Raw genomic sequence first — 16,972 nt, forward strand, 5'->3', positions numbered from 1 at the left:
CTTATGTTGACATTATAAAAGCTAACTTGTTGCCTTGGGGCAAGAAAAAGTTTGGTAATTATCCATGACCTCTATTCAAGATTCTGCACTTATTCAAAGTGCCAAGAAAACCGTGGCCTTTCTCAAAGAGAATATTCCTCACTTGTGGTAGCCGGACATGTGGCCCCCTTCAAGCTTAGATATGAACTCCATGGACTTTGCCATTTGAGGCCTCATAAAGTCAAAGTAGGCGTTCAAAACATATCCAAATTTGGCAGCTTTCAAAGCAGAAGTAACAAAGATATGGATGAATATGTGTCCGGACATGGTGCGATGAAGCTGCAATGCAGTGCCTGAGCGTCTGAATAGTGTAGTAGATTCCAGAGGAGGCGATATTAAACAACATTGAACTTTTTATGTAGATTAATGTTTTATTTTTCAGTGATATAATACAAACGTTTTTTAGCATATTTAAATTAATTTTTTCTGCGATAACCTGCGAACCCCGGAATGTTGCATAAACTTTTTCATTTATTTAGGGTTTTTATTTAAAACGTGATGGGTTAGGGTTAGGTTAAACCCTTTAAAAAATCTCATATTTTGAGGGGGTTTAAACCTTTAATTGACTAATTTAAAGTTTACAACTTTCTACATTTTAGTTTATATATTTAATGTTATTAAAAAAAAGAATTAATGTAACATAAGATCTTGTTATATGCGCAAATCTTTCCAGTAGTATGTTTTTAACCAAGATTAAGAATATCGTAAAAAGTCATGTTTTTAACCAAGAATATCCGTGGAAAGTCATGTTTTTAACCAAGAATATCGTGAAAAGTCATGTTTTTATAACTCAGATCTTTACTTGGCACATCCTAAAGTAAAAGTTTAAAATTAATTTTTACTAGATATTTATATTAAAAAAAAAACAATAATGTAAAAAATACAAACTCAAACACACAAAAAGATAAATGAATAGTTACTGATGATCCTTTCAGTAAGGGCTTCAGTAAGAATAAACTAAGCGTTTCGGTAAAAAGAAACTTATTACGGCAAAGAAAAAAGAAAAGAAAATTCTTTTTTTTTTAATTTTATTAAAAATTATTTATCTTCTCTTTCTCGATCTTACTCGAATTAATTACTTGTCTTAAATAAAATCCGCAGAAAAAACTAAAGTGAGCAGTGACTAAAACTAAAGTGTAGCAATTTATAATTTTTTTAAGTTTTCTTATAAAAAAAAGTGAAATGTAATGTCAAAGTTCAACTTGCATTACAGAAATATATGTACCGTAGACTCCTCCTCCTACCGTAGACTCCGGCCTCGGTCATCTGACCAAATGTTTTTCATTATTGAAAAAATACACTCAAAAGGTGCATATTTCATGGCAGAGACAAAATATGTTCAATAACTTTTACCAGATTAGGTACATCAATGTCTTTTTCTTAAAAATGCTTGAATAATTGGATTCGTCAACAAAGGCGATTTGGATGTTCAATGAACTCCACACTTCCGTTTTTGATCCAAAATCTCATCAAAAAGACTTTCCATATTAATTTCTTGTTGATCATCTGAACTATGTATATTGTTTATAGCTTCAGCAGATTGTTCAATATCCTCCCACTTCAGTACGTGATTAAATCCAATCCATGAAAATATCTCAGCCCCACCAAAACTGTTTTCCCACAGTTTAATATAAGAGATACATTGTTTATAAAATTACTATTTATTATTTTCCCAAGATTAAATTTAATTTTTTAGTTCCAAAATAATATCTGTTGCATTTCCTTGACTTTTTTTCCATAACTAAGAATTATTTAGCTGTCCATGCACAAACCAGAATTATAACTTACCTGATTCACTTTCAAAAAATGCTTGCAGAGCACGTGGACAGTTTTGGTGAGAAATAAAATATGACTTCAGTGCCTCAATCATATACAGAATTCTTTTAACTTTCTGCAACAGAGAAAGAAATTTATCACATCTAATCTGGATTATTTTTCTATATTCAACATCTATAAAATCACAAAATTCCTTCAACTCAGTTACTCGAACTGTGTAGATATGAAAATACATTTTCGTAACAAGAGCCTCTCGATTATACTTTTTTCAACTTCAATTCAATTGGCAAACCACCTACACCAAATTAAAGTGCATTGTGCATCACAACCAATGCCAACAATATTAACACCAAGTTCTTTTTTGAGCCTTTATAAACGTTATTTTTATCTCTTCAATGCACTCTACCAAAATTTGTGTTACAATTATAAGAACAAAGAGCAGCTATTTTTTATCTTACATTTTTTATCTTTTTAACTTATCAGACAATATTTTAGATTTTTCAGCACCAACAGATTCAAAATCCATCCCTTTTTAGATTGAAACTTTCTAGTTATAAAAAATTTCTAAAACAACTGATGATAGTTTTACTTCTTTTCTGTTTGATGTGTCATTAGAAACACATAAAAATGCTGTCTTACAAAATGTGTCTTTTGTAAGTCAGCATGTAACTCTTTTACAGATAAAGGTACCAGAATATTAAAAATTTGGTTCTTGCAGCACCAAATTTTGGTTCAAAACATTTTCAAGGAATTTTTGAAGTTCATTCAAAAACTTGCAGCTTCTTTTTGAACTTTATTTTTAACAAAAACACGGCTTCTTATACACATACACTAACAAAGTTAGCGTTCTTTAGGATGATTCAAAATAATATTTTGATTTCTTAATAAAACGCAGATCTAGACAGTAATTGTTAGTATTTGTATTAGTATAAAAAGATTAGGACTTTCGTAGTGTGCGTTTTATTAAAAATTCAAAATCCTGAATTATTTTCAGGACAAAATAAAAAAGCATTTTCATTTTTTTCCTGAAAACAGGACAAAATGAAAATCATTGGGACACTAGGACAAATGGTATAAAACTGGGGCAATCCTGGTCAAAATGAGAGGTATGGTAAACCTATATATTCATATATATGTGTGTGTGTATACACACACACACACACACACACACACACACACACACACACACACATATACATACACTGTCCATAATTATTTGAATGGTCGTACTTTTTCGTATAAGATATCATAGTTTTACTTACTTTAAGGAGAAAAACTAAAAACAAAATCTACCTGAATTATGTTTTCCTTTTTATTAGGTTTACAAAAAAAAATTAATCCAAAGTCTGATTAGATTAGTTTATAATTTATTTGCTTTTTAATCACCCTTAGCGACAATAACCATTATACATATTCTTGAAATTCTACTTAACGACTTATCCAATTTGTCGTAGTCAATTTTATGCCACTAACTTATAAGTTTTTTTCCACATCTTATGCATCATTAGGCATTAGTTTTTGACATTACTTTAAATTTCTCCCATAAAAATCTGATAAGAGAGAGATCTTGTAAATGGGGGAGGCTAAATCATTTTATTTAATATTTGATCGTTCTTGAACTCAGTCAAATAGCTTAAACTTATTTTTTGAAAAATATGTTTTCGATTTCCTCAAGTCATTTTCTTTTGAAAAAATAAATAGCTTCTTATTAACTCATCTTTCCGAAGGTGTAGCATAATTTTTTAAGTGCACAAGTAAACTACCTTTGTCGTTACTTCCTCTATTTTAACCAGTGGTATTCTAAACCAAAACAGCCTCATACCTTAACACTACATCCACCAGGTTTTACAGTCAATAGTACACACTATTTTATCATAAATCTAACGATTATTTTTCCAGACAAACAATCTTATCTTACAACCAAAGATTAAAAACTTCGACACATAGGCCCGCGTTTAAAGTCATTGATGGTCCATTCTTTATGTAGTTTTGCCCACTTAGTATTTTTATTATCCTTATGATCTTTGTTAAAGAACTTTAATAAAAAACTTTTAAAATATCTAATAGTGCAAAAATAAACATAAAAAATAGTTAAATAAAAAATGGCACATACACATCAAATTAAAATCTCATGTAAAACTCGCAAAATCATAAATTAAATTTTGTTTTAAAATTGTTGTAAGCCACACCGGAAGCGTTTATTTTAAAAAAATACCAAAAAACCATTTTTGAAGAAACTTTTATTCAAAAAATTTATTTACAAGTGATTTTTTATTAGCAAAAGCTTCAATGACTTTTTCTTTGTCCAAAAGTGTAGCTTCCTCATTTTCTATTGCTAGTAAAGTTAATCCAGAAAGCCGATCTTAAGAAATGATTGACCTTAGGTAGGTTTTGATGGTCTTATATATTGAAAATGAGCGTACCCATAATGCAACAGTCACCGGAAATGTTACAAACAGAACACATGCATTTGCTAATTCTGGCATTAAACAATTAGTTTACTTTGATTAGATGTTGCAAAATATCTTGAACAATCTTCATTTTGCACAAGTCCTTATGAAATTCTTGCTGGTATAAGCGAATTTCTTGTACAAGATTATCATTTACATCATTAGAGTACGATTTTAAAAATTTAGTTGCAGCAAGTTCCATTTCAGTATGCGACTCTTGAGATTATAAGGATGCAAAAATTTGAACAAATCAGTAACCTGTTTGTAGTCCTGTAATCGTGACTGCAGCTGATATATTGCAGTGTCAATAACAGCATATTAAAAAATCACTTTAAACAAAAATTCGCTATTCTGAATCCTATGATCTTATTGTAAGTCATCATGAAATAATTAGGCATTTCTCTTCTAGATGTTTGCGAAAGTGTTAGTGGTGTTACAGTTTCCTGCTAGTTCATTTGAAGTTAAAATTATGCTCTCCTATGATAAATTGAGGTAAAATTATGCTCTCCCATGATAAATTGATAAAAAACAGATAAATTGAGGTTCTGTATGAGCTATTGAGAGTAGAATAGTTTCACAAGAAAGATCTATTTGTTTATTATGGAGCTCAATAGAATCTTTATAAATTACACAAAGTAATCTTTACCAAACAACAATGAATTCAAACTTACTAATAGCATTCCAAAGACTGATGGCGGCATCCCTTTTCGTCGTGTTTAGAGATGCATTCGTGTAAGTACTTTTTGAATGTACATACCTACCTATTTTATACAGAACACACTGCATTTCCTCTAGAAGAACACCTTGTTGGACAAAGTCTTTTTAACTTTAATGTCATTATATGCTGTGATGAGAAAGCCAGCTCTGACCACCTTTTCAAACTATATCAAAAAAAATTGAAAATTTGACTTATTGTTTCATAGAATGTTATGGCTGGTTCATTGGCTTCAACCACATCATTGACAATATTGATCATCATTGATAATGAACTTTAAAAGTTTGAAGTTTAATATATTTATACACTAACTTACTTAATAAACTGTTCAAATTTTGGATAGAATTTTTATTCAAAAGTCAAACAGTTTTGTTATAAAACAACCAATTTAATTGCAATGCAATTAAATCAATTTGTATTTGGTTTTATTTTTTATTAAACTCCTCTGTAAGTGTTTTGTGAGGTAAAGTAAAATTTTCCCGTTTAAATATTTAGGGCCCCTTATTGCTTGGGACCCCTAGCATTTTCCCACCCTATCCATTTGGTTGTTACGCTACTGATACACATATTTAAAGGCATACATAGATTGCCCTTCTGATGTCATACTAAAAGGAAGTTGCCAAGGGCTTCATTACATTAAAAAAACCGTTTGTTAAAAAACAAAATTTTGGCATAATACAAGCGTAATTTGTGAATGGTGTTCCAACTTCATTATTGCAAACAGAAGCAACTTTGTGCAATGTTTTGGCAAACACTATTTTATTAGCTACTATATATAACATAGATCATTCAGACTATATTTTAAATATATAGATTTCAGAAAATATCCGGAAAAAAATAATCCCTGATATAAGCTTGTTAAAAATAAAAATATACCTTAAATTGTATATAGCAGAGACCTTCATTAACACCAAGATATTTTTGGATAATTGGATAGAGAACTGCAACAAGCTTTTTATTTTCTTTCAGACCAAGACAACCTATGCTCATTAGAGATGCATTTACCGATGGTAATTTACCAGCTTTAAAAATATAAAATAATATTGTAAGATTTCTACAATTATATTTATAACTAAATAAAAATTGATTATAAATGGGGAAGGCCGGAAACATTCGACCATGGGGAACATTCAACCTTTTCAAATATTTCCCAGCATGCTTAAAACTACTGCTTATAATTTTTATGTATGAACATTAGTACTTATATAAAAGTAAATTTTTTAAAAAAGTTTCAAAAAATATGCAAAGAATCTCTTTGCAACCTTAAACTCTTAACATTTTGCTGTTAATTGATGAATGATATTATGAGTAATAAATCTTCTTAAGTTTACTTCAAAAAATAGATTTCAGCTTTTTACAATGATTGTTTATATATAACACATGTGGGACACATTCAACCTACCAAGATTAAACAAGATTTAAAAAGATTATCTAGTAAATTAGTCTCTGGAAATAATTGACTATGATGATGAATTACCAAAGCAAATATAAAGCAAAACATGTGTTTACTACTGATCAAGAAATTATTTTAGAAAATTATATTAAAAAGGCTTCAGACATAAATTATGGACTGACTTATAAAAACATATGAAAGCCAGCTTATGATTATGCAAAAACATTGACTAACTAAAACTTTCCATTAGAATGGGAAAAACATGGTATCGCAGGCAAAAGCTGGCTACGAAGTGTCATAGCAAAAAACTTTGCCTCTTAGGAAACCTGAGAGTAAAAGCTTATATAGAAGCACAGATTTTAATAAATATGAAGTTGACTGAATTTTTGAGAATTATAAATCAGTTTTGAAGCTTTTGTTTAACAGGCAACTTCAGCAGAATACGGTCAATGGATTTGGTCAGTTTCCTTCTCTGGTTTGCGTTTATCACAGAAGTTGTATTTTAGATTGTTTTATGATAGGAGGTCCAACATCTAGTATTGCTTTCGGTAATAAAACCGGATGTGTGATATTTTATTTACATTATACTTTTTATTTGTTTGCATAAATCCATTACTTGTAATGCTAAAAAAAATTTAATCGATTCTGGCAATAAATCATTTATAAATAAATAAAAACTTGCTAAGTGGTTGAATGTTTCCTGTCTTCCCCTACAGAAATTTTACAACTCTATTGCACATTAATTTTGTTTAATGAATCAACAATACTGAAGTCATATAACTTATATGAAGTTAAGCATATATAAAAATGCAAAAAATTAACTTTATGAATATAAATTTATAAAAAGAGAGTGTAAGACCATATAAATTTACATAAAAACCATATAAATTTTACATTGAAATACTCAATATATAAATGCTCTAAATAAACCACGAAAAGATGATATAACACTGTATATACTACATTACTATAAGACTCAATATATAAATGCTATAAATCAATCATGTTGGATAACATAATATGTAAAAATATGTTAATTTTACTTGCTTTTATCTACACCAGTAAAGATTAAAGTGTCTGGAACAATAACAACCATACAATATTCAATTGGTTTTCCCATTGATTTCGCTAAAGCTTCCAGGAGCTCATTAGCCATCTTCTCCTGATTGAATGACTCTTTTGAAACATTGGTTTCTATTCTGAGACAAGGCATGGTAGTTTATTAAGTAGTTCTACAAAATAAATATGGTAACTTTTATTTAACTAAAAATGCAAAATTTCCATAATCTTTTATTTCATTTAACATGAAATAATAACAGAAATAGTGTAATAAAAGCAAATATATATTTAAAAAGAATAATAAAATAAAATTACAATAAAAAAAATTTTCAAAATAAATAAACATTTTTTGAATTGTCTGAAATAATGAAAAATATTGAAATTTTCAGCAACTTTATTACATTGGTTTAGGCCATTAAAAAATAATAAATTCTGCCTTGCTACGTTTTATTGGTGACATGTAGTAGATTATTCAGACCGCCTGAATTATTCCTTTACCCTATGAAAAAACTCAAAACGAGATTGCGCTTTCGGGTTATAACTGTTAGAAGTGTACCTAACACGTCCGTACTGTCTTATTGAACTTAAACAAGAAGAAAAAAACCTTAAGAGGTCAAGTATTCTAGAAATCAAGTTTACTTGAAAAGTAATATAAGAAAGACGATATAAGAAAAATTAATACAAAATAAACAAATTAGTTATTTATTTACATAAAAATATTTTACAAAAACTTTTATTATTTGAAAGCGTATGTAAAAGTAAAATTCAGAAGGATATAAAATATCTGTCTGAACTATTTACCTCCCCTTGTAAATCGCTCTATAAGATAGTCTGATCTTTATTAAAGGATAATGATTGAAACTATACAACTATAAAATAATTAATAATTAGTTGATAGTTGTATAATTATTATTTAAACTAACTGATTAAATTAGTCATATAACTATGTAAAAATAATTTATAAGTATCTGTCTGAATTATACCCTCCCCACCCACCCCCCGAGTAAACTACTTAACTTGCGTCTGAATTATCTCTTTCCTCCTAGTAAATCATTCGAGAATTTACGAGGATTTTTAGGAATGAGCTCTGAAACATTTGAAACGTCACATACCAAAGTATTAAATATTGTTAGAGTCAATACTACATCCATTTCCTGACGAGAATCTGGTATTTTACTACGTAATTTACAATTTATTTTTAACGCTGATAGTTTTATACTTTTTTTTATAGTAATTCACCGCGTTATCATATTTGTTCCTTATTATAATATGAATTTATTGTTGCTGTTTGTTATAGTACTGTTGTTGTTGTGCCTAATAATAAAATGAGTAGTTTTGTAATATTATGTTATTTGTTCATCACATTAACCTCAACACAACGATGGCAATCACAATTAATTTGGTTTTAACATTTAAACTACTTATAGTTATTCCTGATTTCTTATTAACTTTTTTCTACCTTATATATCATTATATTTTTATACCTTATATATCCGCCTATTAATGCAAATTTTTACGTAAACACAAGAAACAAGTTCTGTTATTTCTTTCTTGTAAGCGGGAAGTTTTGGGTTGAAAGTGTAATATCTTTTTTTCCCATGTATCAAATTTACTACGGGCCTTAAGCGTTCAAATTATACAAACTAATTTTAGATTAAAAGAATTGGACTGTACTGTATAAATTAGTTAACTAAATAGGATGTGATTCAGACAGTATATTTGTAACTCATTTTTACATAATTTCATAACTTATTGATATGTAGTTGCATAATTCCTATTACTATCACTTTATACCATTGTCACACCGTCTTACATTAAACAATTTACTAGGGGAAGGAAATAATTTAGAAACTTAAAAAAGTATTTGTAAAGTATTTTCAATTAAATATACAACTAAAAGTTTATAGTTGTTTACTATTTATTATATCACTCAATACCATTATCACATTATCGTTTATTGAATGATTTACTAGGAGGAAGGAGATAATTCAGACGCAAGTTTAGTAGTTTACTCGGGAGAGGATATAATTCAGACAGATATTTGTAAATTATTTTTACATAGTTATATAACTAATTTAATCAGTTAGTTTAAATAGTAATTAAACAACTATCAACTAATTATTAATTATTTTATAGTTGCATAGTTTCAATCATTATCCTATAATAAAGATCAGACTATCCTACAGAGCGATTTACAAGGGAAGGTAAATAATTCAGACAGATATAATTTATATATGTCTGTTTTACTTTTCTTAATTTTACTTTTACATATACTTTCATATAATAAAAATATTTTTAAACTATTTAAATGTAAATAAATATTTAATTAGTTTAAAGTTGTTTATTTTTTATCACTTTTTCTTATATCGTCTTTCTTATATTACTTTTCATGTAAACTTGATTTCTAGAATTCTTGACCTCTAAGGTTTTTTTCTTCTTGTTTATGTTTACTAAGGCAGTACGGACATTTTAGGTACACTTTTAACAGCTATAACCCGAAAGCGCAATCTCGTTTTGAGTTTTTCATAGGGGAATGAATAATTCAGGCGGTGAGAAAAATCTACTACAGTTAACCAGTCACTTTGTAGACTTTTTGAGTTAACCAGTTCATTTTGAAGCCATTATTTGTCTTCTTTGAAACGAATTTTAGAGTAATTACATGTATGCTACTTTTGTCGAAGATGCTTTATGAAATCAGACAAGTTATTATTTACAGTTAAGTTCATGTCATTTAAAACTGCATTTATTATTATAATTATTATTTATTATAAATTTTAAACTTATAAAACAGTATAAATATACTGTAAATATTAAGATCGGCTAACTTTAAGTTTTCTTTTATTATATACAAATTAATATCAATATTTTTTATTTTAACTATATAAAAATATGATTTGCATTTACAAAACTATATAAATAGGTATTTTAAGAAGCATAAATATTAAAACAAGTTTTGTAACACTAATCTAGTCTCACTGATACCGAATTATTACATAACCATTTAGTATAAAATACACATGATTTCGTCACATAAAATCGGATACATAATTTAGACCACGCAGACAACCGCAGATTATAATAAACCACATCAGAGTTGCTAGATGGCATTATAGAATGCAAGTTTGACATTTGGCTCGTGGCATTATGTCATTATTTTGGCATTTTCAAAAGGTTTAGACTAAAATTTGTAAAAACTTTAGGTAAATGCGAAAAATTCTAAAGATAGATTTAAAACATTTCATTTATTTTTCATTCACGTTGATCTAACCAGAGCCCTGGCTAGGCTCCCCAATAGGAGAGGGAACCCAACAAATTTACGAGCATCATCTGCAAATTTAGGGGCCCTTCTGCAAATGTAACAAGCTTTTTTTTTTTAGTAATACCTAATGGAAATGTTTGAGGATTTTGGGGCCTTTATGACAGATTTTTTATTTGGAGGAGGGGGAGGGACTTGGGACCCTGGAACTCCGTCACTGGATCTTAGCCAGCGTAGATAAGGAGAATAGGGGAGGGGGTTGCCGCCTTAATGAGGCAGGGGGTTGCGTTAGAAAAATTTCAGTCAATAAATGTTTTTGTGCCATTAGTCGACAAATTGAGACCTTTTTGTAACTTCAGTCGGCAAATTCTGGAATTTTTTTTTTCTTAACTCGGCAAATTCTCTTACGGTACACTTTTGGAAAAAGTTAGCGCAAGGCTTCCTCGTCCCCCCGTAGTCGTAATACCTAATATGATAACAACTATTTCTAACTTAGTAGATTAAAAAAACTGTTAAAAAAACTATTAAACCTTAAATGATTCCATAAAAATTTGTAATAAAATATAAAAAGGTAGCTTACAAAATTGGCATTATTTTTGACATTTTACAACCAAACCTTTAGCAATTAACATGTAGAAAGTTATGGCGACCCGAACCTACTTGATATCAATAGTATATATACTGAACAATCTGTTTCAATATATATACAATCTATACAGTCTGTTGTAAATTATTCTTTCAAGGAGTTTAGATAGTATAGGGAGATTTGAGATTGATCTATAATTGCTCATAACAGATGTTTATCCACCTTGATATAGATACGTTTTTTGCTACTTTTAATTTGTGCAAAGTAATACAATAAAGTAAAATAGCATTACAATTTTTATTTTGAGAAGATAAAATGAGTGTTAAAAACCAACCTTTAATTATGTAGTCAAGGGTAACTCGCCGAAAACTATGTATATACATACAAAACTGTATATACATTAGGGTGGAGCGATTTTGAAAATTTTTGAAATTTGATTTGCCTGAGCAGCAAATCAATATCTTTTGGTGAAAAAAGAACCTTACTCTTTTTTTTTTTTAGTTTAGATGAGTTCTTGAGGTTCCTCTTTGGATTCTAAATTTTTGATGGGTCCTAATATTGTTTAAATTTTTTTTTTTAAACTATATCAACTTGATACTTAAAAGAAGCAAAATAATATGCTGATTTTGAAAATAATATTTGTTTTTATTAAAAAATTAAAATTAAAAAAGTAGAGTTGTTTTTTTCATTAAAAACCCCCGTCCTCAACAAAACGGGGGTTTTAAGGTATATTTTTGCAAGTATTTTTTTCACTAATAAAATTTTTTAATAAAATTATTATTTATAAAACAAGCATTTTTTTCTGCTTTTTTTGAGTCCAAGGTTGATATGGTTTAGAAAAAAAAAAATTCAAAAATATTAGGAACTGTCAAGAATTAAAATTCCAAAGAGGACCCTCAAGATCTCATCAAAATCAAAAAATATTTTTTTACTTTTATCTTATAATTAATAGACATTGATTCGTGTCTCAGTAATATTGGTTTTTAAACTCTTTTTTTTTTTGCTATGAAAATCGCTCCACCCCACAGTGGGCCAGAATGCACTTTTACTGGACAAAATTCATAACTAATTTAATATTAGAGCTATATTCACTAAAATTAGTATGAGTACTAATATGATGTCTGCGCTTTTTATGAAGGTAATATTTTTTTATTTCGTTGCTATGGATACCTTTATTTTGCTTAGCAACAACCTACTTTTCTTATCTGCAGATATTTTATAAGTGCTATATTCACTAAATTTGGCACGAGTACCAATATGAGATCACACTTCTTACAAAAGTTATAATTTTTTAAATTTAGTTGTTATGGATACTTATATTGCTTAGTTACCAGATACTTTCCTTAGTTACAAAGTGGTAAATTGATATTTGAATATCTTATCGGATTTTTGACCCACCTATATAGAATAAAAATTGAGTATTTAGGTAAATAATGTTTTAGGAATAATAAAAGCAAAAAATAGTGCAAGAAAACGTTATCAATTTTAAATTACATCAAAAAAGTATAAAACAATAATATCGTTTGAAGATTGTTTAAGTAATTGTAAAACATCTGAAGGAAATGCTTTATGATTTGCTTGGTGTGATGTTGATTTACGCAATGATGAAATAACAGGATCACTGGAAACTAGGAGTCTATTGATAAGATCAGTATTTGTTGCTTTTCTGGATGTTTTTCGGCTGAAATTTTCGCGATAAGATTTAAAGTCTTTATTTCTAGCCTCTTGAGCTTCCTCTGACATAAGTCCGATGGGTAATGTAAGGCTTTTAATTATGTCATGTCCATGTATCAATACTTTGTGAACTGATTGAGCCATGTAATACCATGGATAAAGGGACACATATAGTCTAAAAGTGTCAAAACAATAATCCTTGAACTTTAAGCAGTCTATTTCATATCCTGAAGAGAGCGTTACCAAGATAATGTAAAATCTGAATATAAGGTTTTGGTCAATACCCAGAATTTCAGCTGTTTGTTCATATGCTGCAAAAGCACGCCCTGAGGTATTGCCATCATTACTTGTTCCAGAACCACCAATTTTAGGGAAATCAACAACAAGTCCCATTTTGTTCATAAAATCGGTCTGAATCTTTTGTTTAGCTACAGATGCCTTTTCTTTGTGTTCTTTAGATCTTGCTTGCCACTTTCTTGTTTCTTTTTTATATGCAATGTGCAATAACATCTCAAAAAATCGAATCCATGCATGAAGACTGGAAAGACCATATTTGAACTCTCTGTTAGTATAATCTATATTAGGGATATCAAGACTATTCATATTTTTTGAAGAGACACCACACACTGAACAGCATTGGTATGAGTTATTTTTTTCAGATAATATTGTTTGAACCTTCCCATCAATCATTGTAAGTTCAATAATACAATTCACTTCAATAGAAGATCCGCAAACCTCTAATAAAATCATACCCAAGCTTTCTATCTCACTTTTAATGTACTGATCTTCTTCAATCACAGATTCCTTGGATTCCATTTTGTATGCAAATCTTATGGGTCTACAATAGGCTGTGGAGGACGACTTTTGATTTCTCCAAATAGGCACCTTTTCGTTGCTGTTGTTAAATCCAGTCAAATCCAATGGGACAAGACAAGTAATAAATAATGATTCTTCACGCTTTAAATCTCTGTTAATGTCGGGTTCTGATAAAACTTGTTTATAAATGCTTTGGCCAGTAGCACCATCAAAACCAGCCTTACACGTTAGCGTCATTGTTTTTATTGCTTTGTCGTTCAATATCAAGTGCCTTAACACAGGTTCCTAAACTGCACAGATTCTTTGCAAAGTATGAGTCATTAAATCTTTTAAAGGAACTGAAGCTGAATAGTCCTCCACTGTTATGTTTGCAGGATAACATTTCAATTTTGCATCTCTGACATCATTGTAAGCGGGGTAGATGTTATATTCTTTCTCCAAGGCTCCGCTTCTAATCAATTGATAGGAAGCTTTTGTCAGACTTGCATCAATTATTAAAGCCAGTGCTTCGTCTGCTGAATATTTAGTTGCTTTATCTGTATTTGATATATTTAAAACATTCTTGGCAGCAATAACAACAGATTCATCTCTAAATTTTTTATTAGCAGCAAAAAATAATTCATTGGATGAATGAGATTCAATTAAACAAGATACACGCCGTTTTTTAGTTTTATTAGAACTATTATCAAATGCAACTGGTTTTCGACCACGTCTACTTGCAGTTGGTTCATTGTCTTTTTTTCTGACAATTAAATATTCATTAAGCCAGTTCACAAACTTCTTTTCAAAATTTTTCACAGTATAGTTTGCAGATTTCCACTTTTTTTTATACAAGTAAACAAATCGTTGAACATGCTGGTCTAAAATCAACGTCTTTAAAATCAGCAAATTTTGGCTGAATAAATTTTAATATATCTTCAGTAATATTTTGTTTTGAAATACTAAGATTGTTTTTTTGGAGAAAATTATGAATGTCTAAGTTTAACAAAACCATATCTAAATAATTATTGTAACAAGTATTTTGTATTTAAAAGTAAAATGTTATAATATATATGCCGCCTGGACTACTAATACTTGTTAGTAATTAAGTTACTACAAGTGTTAGTAATTAAAATTAAAAGTAATTAAATTACTGTCAGTGTTAGTAATTAAATTACTAACAACTACCGAAAATATGTTGTTGCTATGTTATGCAAAGTAAGGTATCCATAGTAACCAAAAAAAGTTAACCTCATAAGAATTCTGAATCTCATTTTAATACATACCCCCAATATTGTGTATTTAGCGCAAGTAAAATACTGTTAAAACAACGTTAATGTAAAAATGAGTTGTTGCTATGCAAAATTTAGTACCATAGCAACCAAGTTAAAACATACATAAAATCTGAACGGGGATTTAAGGGGACGAGCAATCAATTAAAACTCAATTGAAGCATCATATAGCTCAAATAAATATAAGACAACACATGGCAAATTGTGGTAATTATTAGTTATTGTGCGGCAAAAAATAAGTTTCTTAAGAAATTTTTTTTTTAATCTGTGATTTTCAAAGTATAGCTGAGATAACATGCTATGACAAATTTATTTCACACATTGGTTTTTCTTATCTCTAAATACTTTAGAATAACATGTACTAATTTTTTGTTTCAAAAACGTAGATGTAATTGAAATATAACACAACGTTGATGTCACCGTTAATTACTTATTTATAATTTTTATTTTATTTTATTTTATCTCAATATTCAAATGCTTAGAGTCCTGGTAACTAAGGGATTTAATATAAATAAATTATCAATAGATTTCTCCTAATATATGTAGATACTAAAATTAAATAGGTTTTCAAGATTAGACAACTAAAATTTTTCCCATTTTGTCCACCTACTGGCCCACTGTGCACCCTAATATACATACTTGCTTATATATTTAAGTTTTGGACTATTTTTTAATATATTTTTGGTATTTTAATTACTCTTAAGATATTAAAAAATTTCCATATAATTGTTAATATCTAAAATAAGATTTTTTAGACTAGCTTTTAAGAAATTAATATTTTTCAGAAGAGATAGTTAGGAATTTTTCACAATACTTTGTTATACAAGCAAGGATTGCGATATGCTATATAGAATTCTGAAAATTTTATTTTTTTCAAGGGTACTATATATAGTTTTCAGCAGTGTTGTATAGAAATGATTACCTTTTTCAAATTAATGGCAAAGTAATGATTACTTTGTGTATGTGTGTTTATATATATATATATATATATATATATATATATATATATATATATATATATATATATATATATATATATATATATATATATATATATATATATATATATATATATTGTATTTTTTATTTATTCAAACAATAATGTTGAATACAATAAATGTTGAATGACTTTTTAATTTTAAACACCGTTTTTAACATGCTAAGCCTCTTTTAAATGAAATGAATATTCTTAATATATCAACTTAATATTTTTGATGTATTGTGTTTTATGTTTAAATGTAAAACATTTTTATTGAAAAAAATAGTTTTAAAACTTTTTGATTTTTCTAAAAAATTGAACCTTTTCTTATTTAAAAGAAAATATTAGTTTAAAAAAAAAAACAAGTAGTGGATCAGAAAAAATTTAGGAAAATCTACCATAAAATTTTGGTAGACACCCTATATAAATATTTACATATATAATATTATACAACTATATAATATATATAATTATATAATATATATATATATATAATATTATATGATATATATAAATATTACTTTGTACAGACACTTTTTTATGCAAATTTTAGTTTGACTTGTTTGTGTATTTTTTTGTATGTGCAACAAATATTATACATCTTTCTGTTATATTCACATGATTTATATGTATAACAAAGATTTGTTAAAAGATTTATACAAAGATTTATACAAAGTTTATTTTTATATATTGATCAAATCATTATATTTCAACCAATTTGAAGAAAGCTTTGTAGAATACTGTCTCTGATTTACCTGATTTTTTACCTGATTGGTTTGTGGCATATATTGGAAAATGTAGTCATTACTTTTTTTGGAAAGTAACGAGTAATGGTGATATTAAATTAGCCATTACTTTTGTTTTGTCCCCTATTTTTGGAACCCTAACTCTGGTTAATATATTTCTCATGTCATCATTAATACTCCTGATCCAAAGACCATTTGATTTACATTACCAT

The 16,972-nt window shown here is 28.2% G+C and overlaps 1 protein-coding gene across 1 annotated transcript; it reads right to left on the reverse strand.

Moving 5' to 3' along the window:
- Window positions 1–624: 624 nt before the first annotated feature.
- Window positions 625–7,633, reverse strand: LOC101239707 (macrophage migration inhibitory factor). The gene is made up of 3 exons (XM_065810856.1): window positions 7,421–7,633; window positions 5,857–6,002; window positions 625–851 (listed from the first exon to the last, which is right to left on the reverse strand). Exons 1-3 carry the CDS (start codon window positions 7,584–7,586, stop codon window positions 792–794), a joined length of 372 nt encoding a protein of 123 aa, XP_065666928.1. The 5' UTR covers window positions 7,587–7,633; the 3' UTR covers window positions 625–791.
- Window positions 7,634–16,972: the final 9,339 nt, after the last annotated feature.

This window comes from Hydra vulgaris, chromosome 11, assembly GCF_038396675.1.
Source record: "Hydra vulgaris chromosome 11, alternate assembly HydraT2T_AEP".
Classification (NCBI taxonomy): domain Eukaryota; kingdom Metazoa; phylum Cnidaria; class Hydrozoa; order Anthoathecata; family Hydridae; genus Hydra; species Hydra vulgaris.

Bases quoted from the DNA above. Each gene is read 5' to 3' on its own strand.
- LOC101239707 (XM_065810856.1), bottom strand. From the start codon at position 7,586: ATGCCTTGTCTCAGAATAGAAACCAATGTTTCAAAAGAGTCATTCAAT. The intron at 6,003-7,420 runs GCAAGTAAAATT...ATATTTTTAAAG, and splicing joins CTTTACTGGTGTAGATAAAA to CTGGTAAATTACCATCGGTA. The intron at 852-5,856 runs GTATATTTTTAT...CTTTTACTTTAG, and splicing joins TCTGCTATATACAATTTAAG to GATGTGCCAAGTAAAGATCT.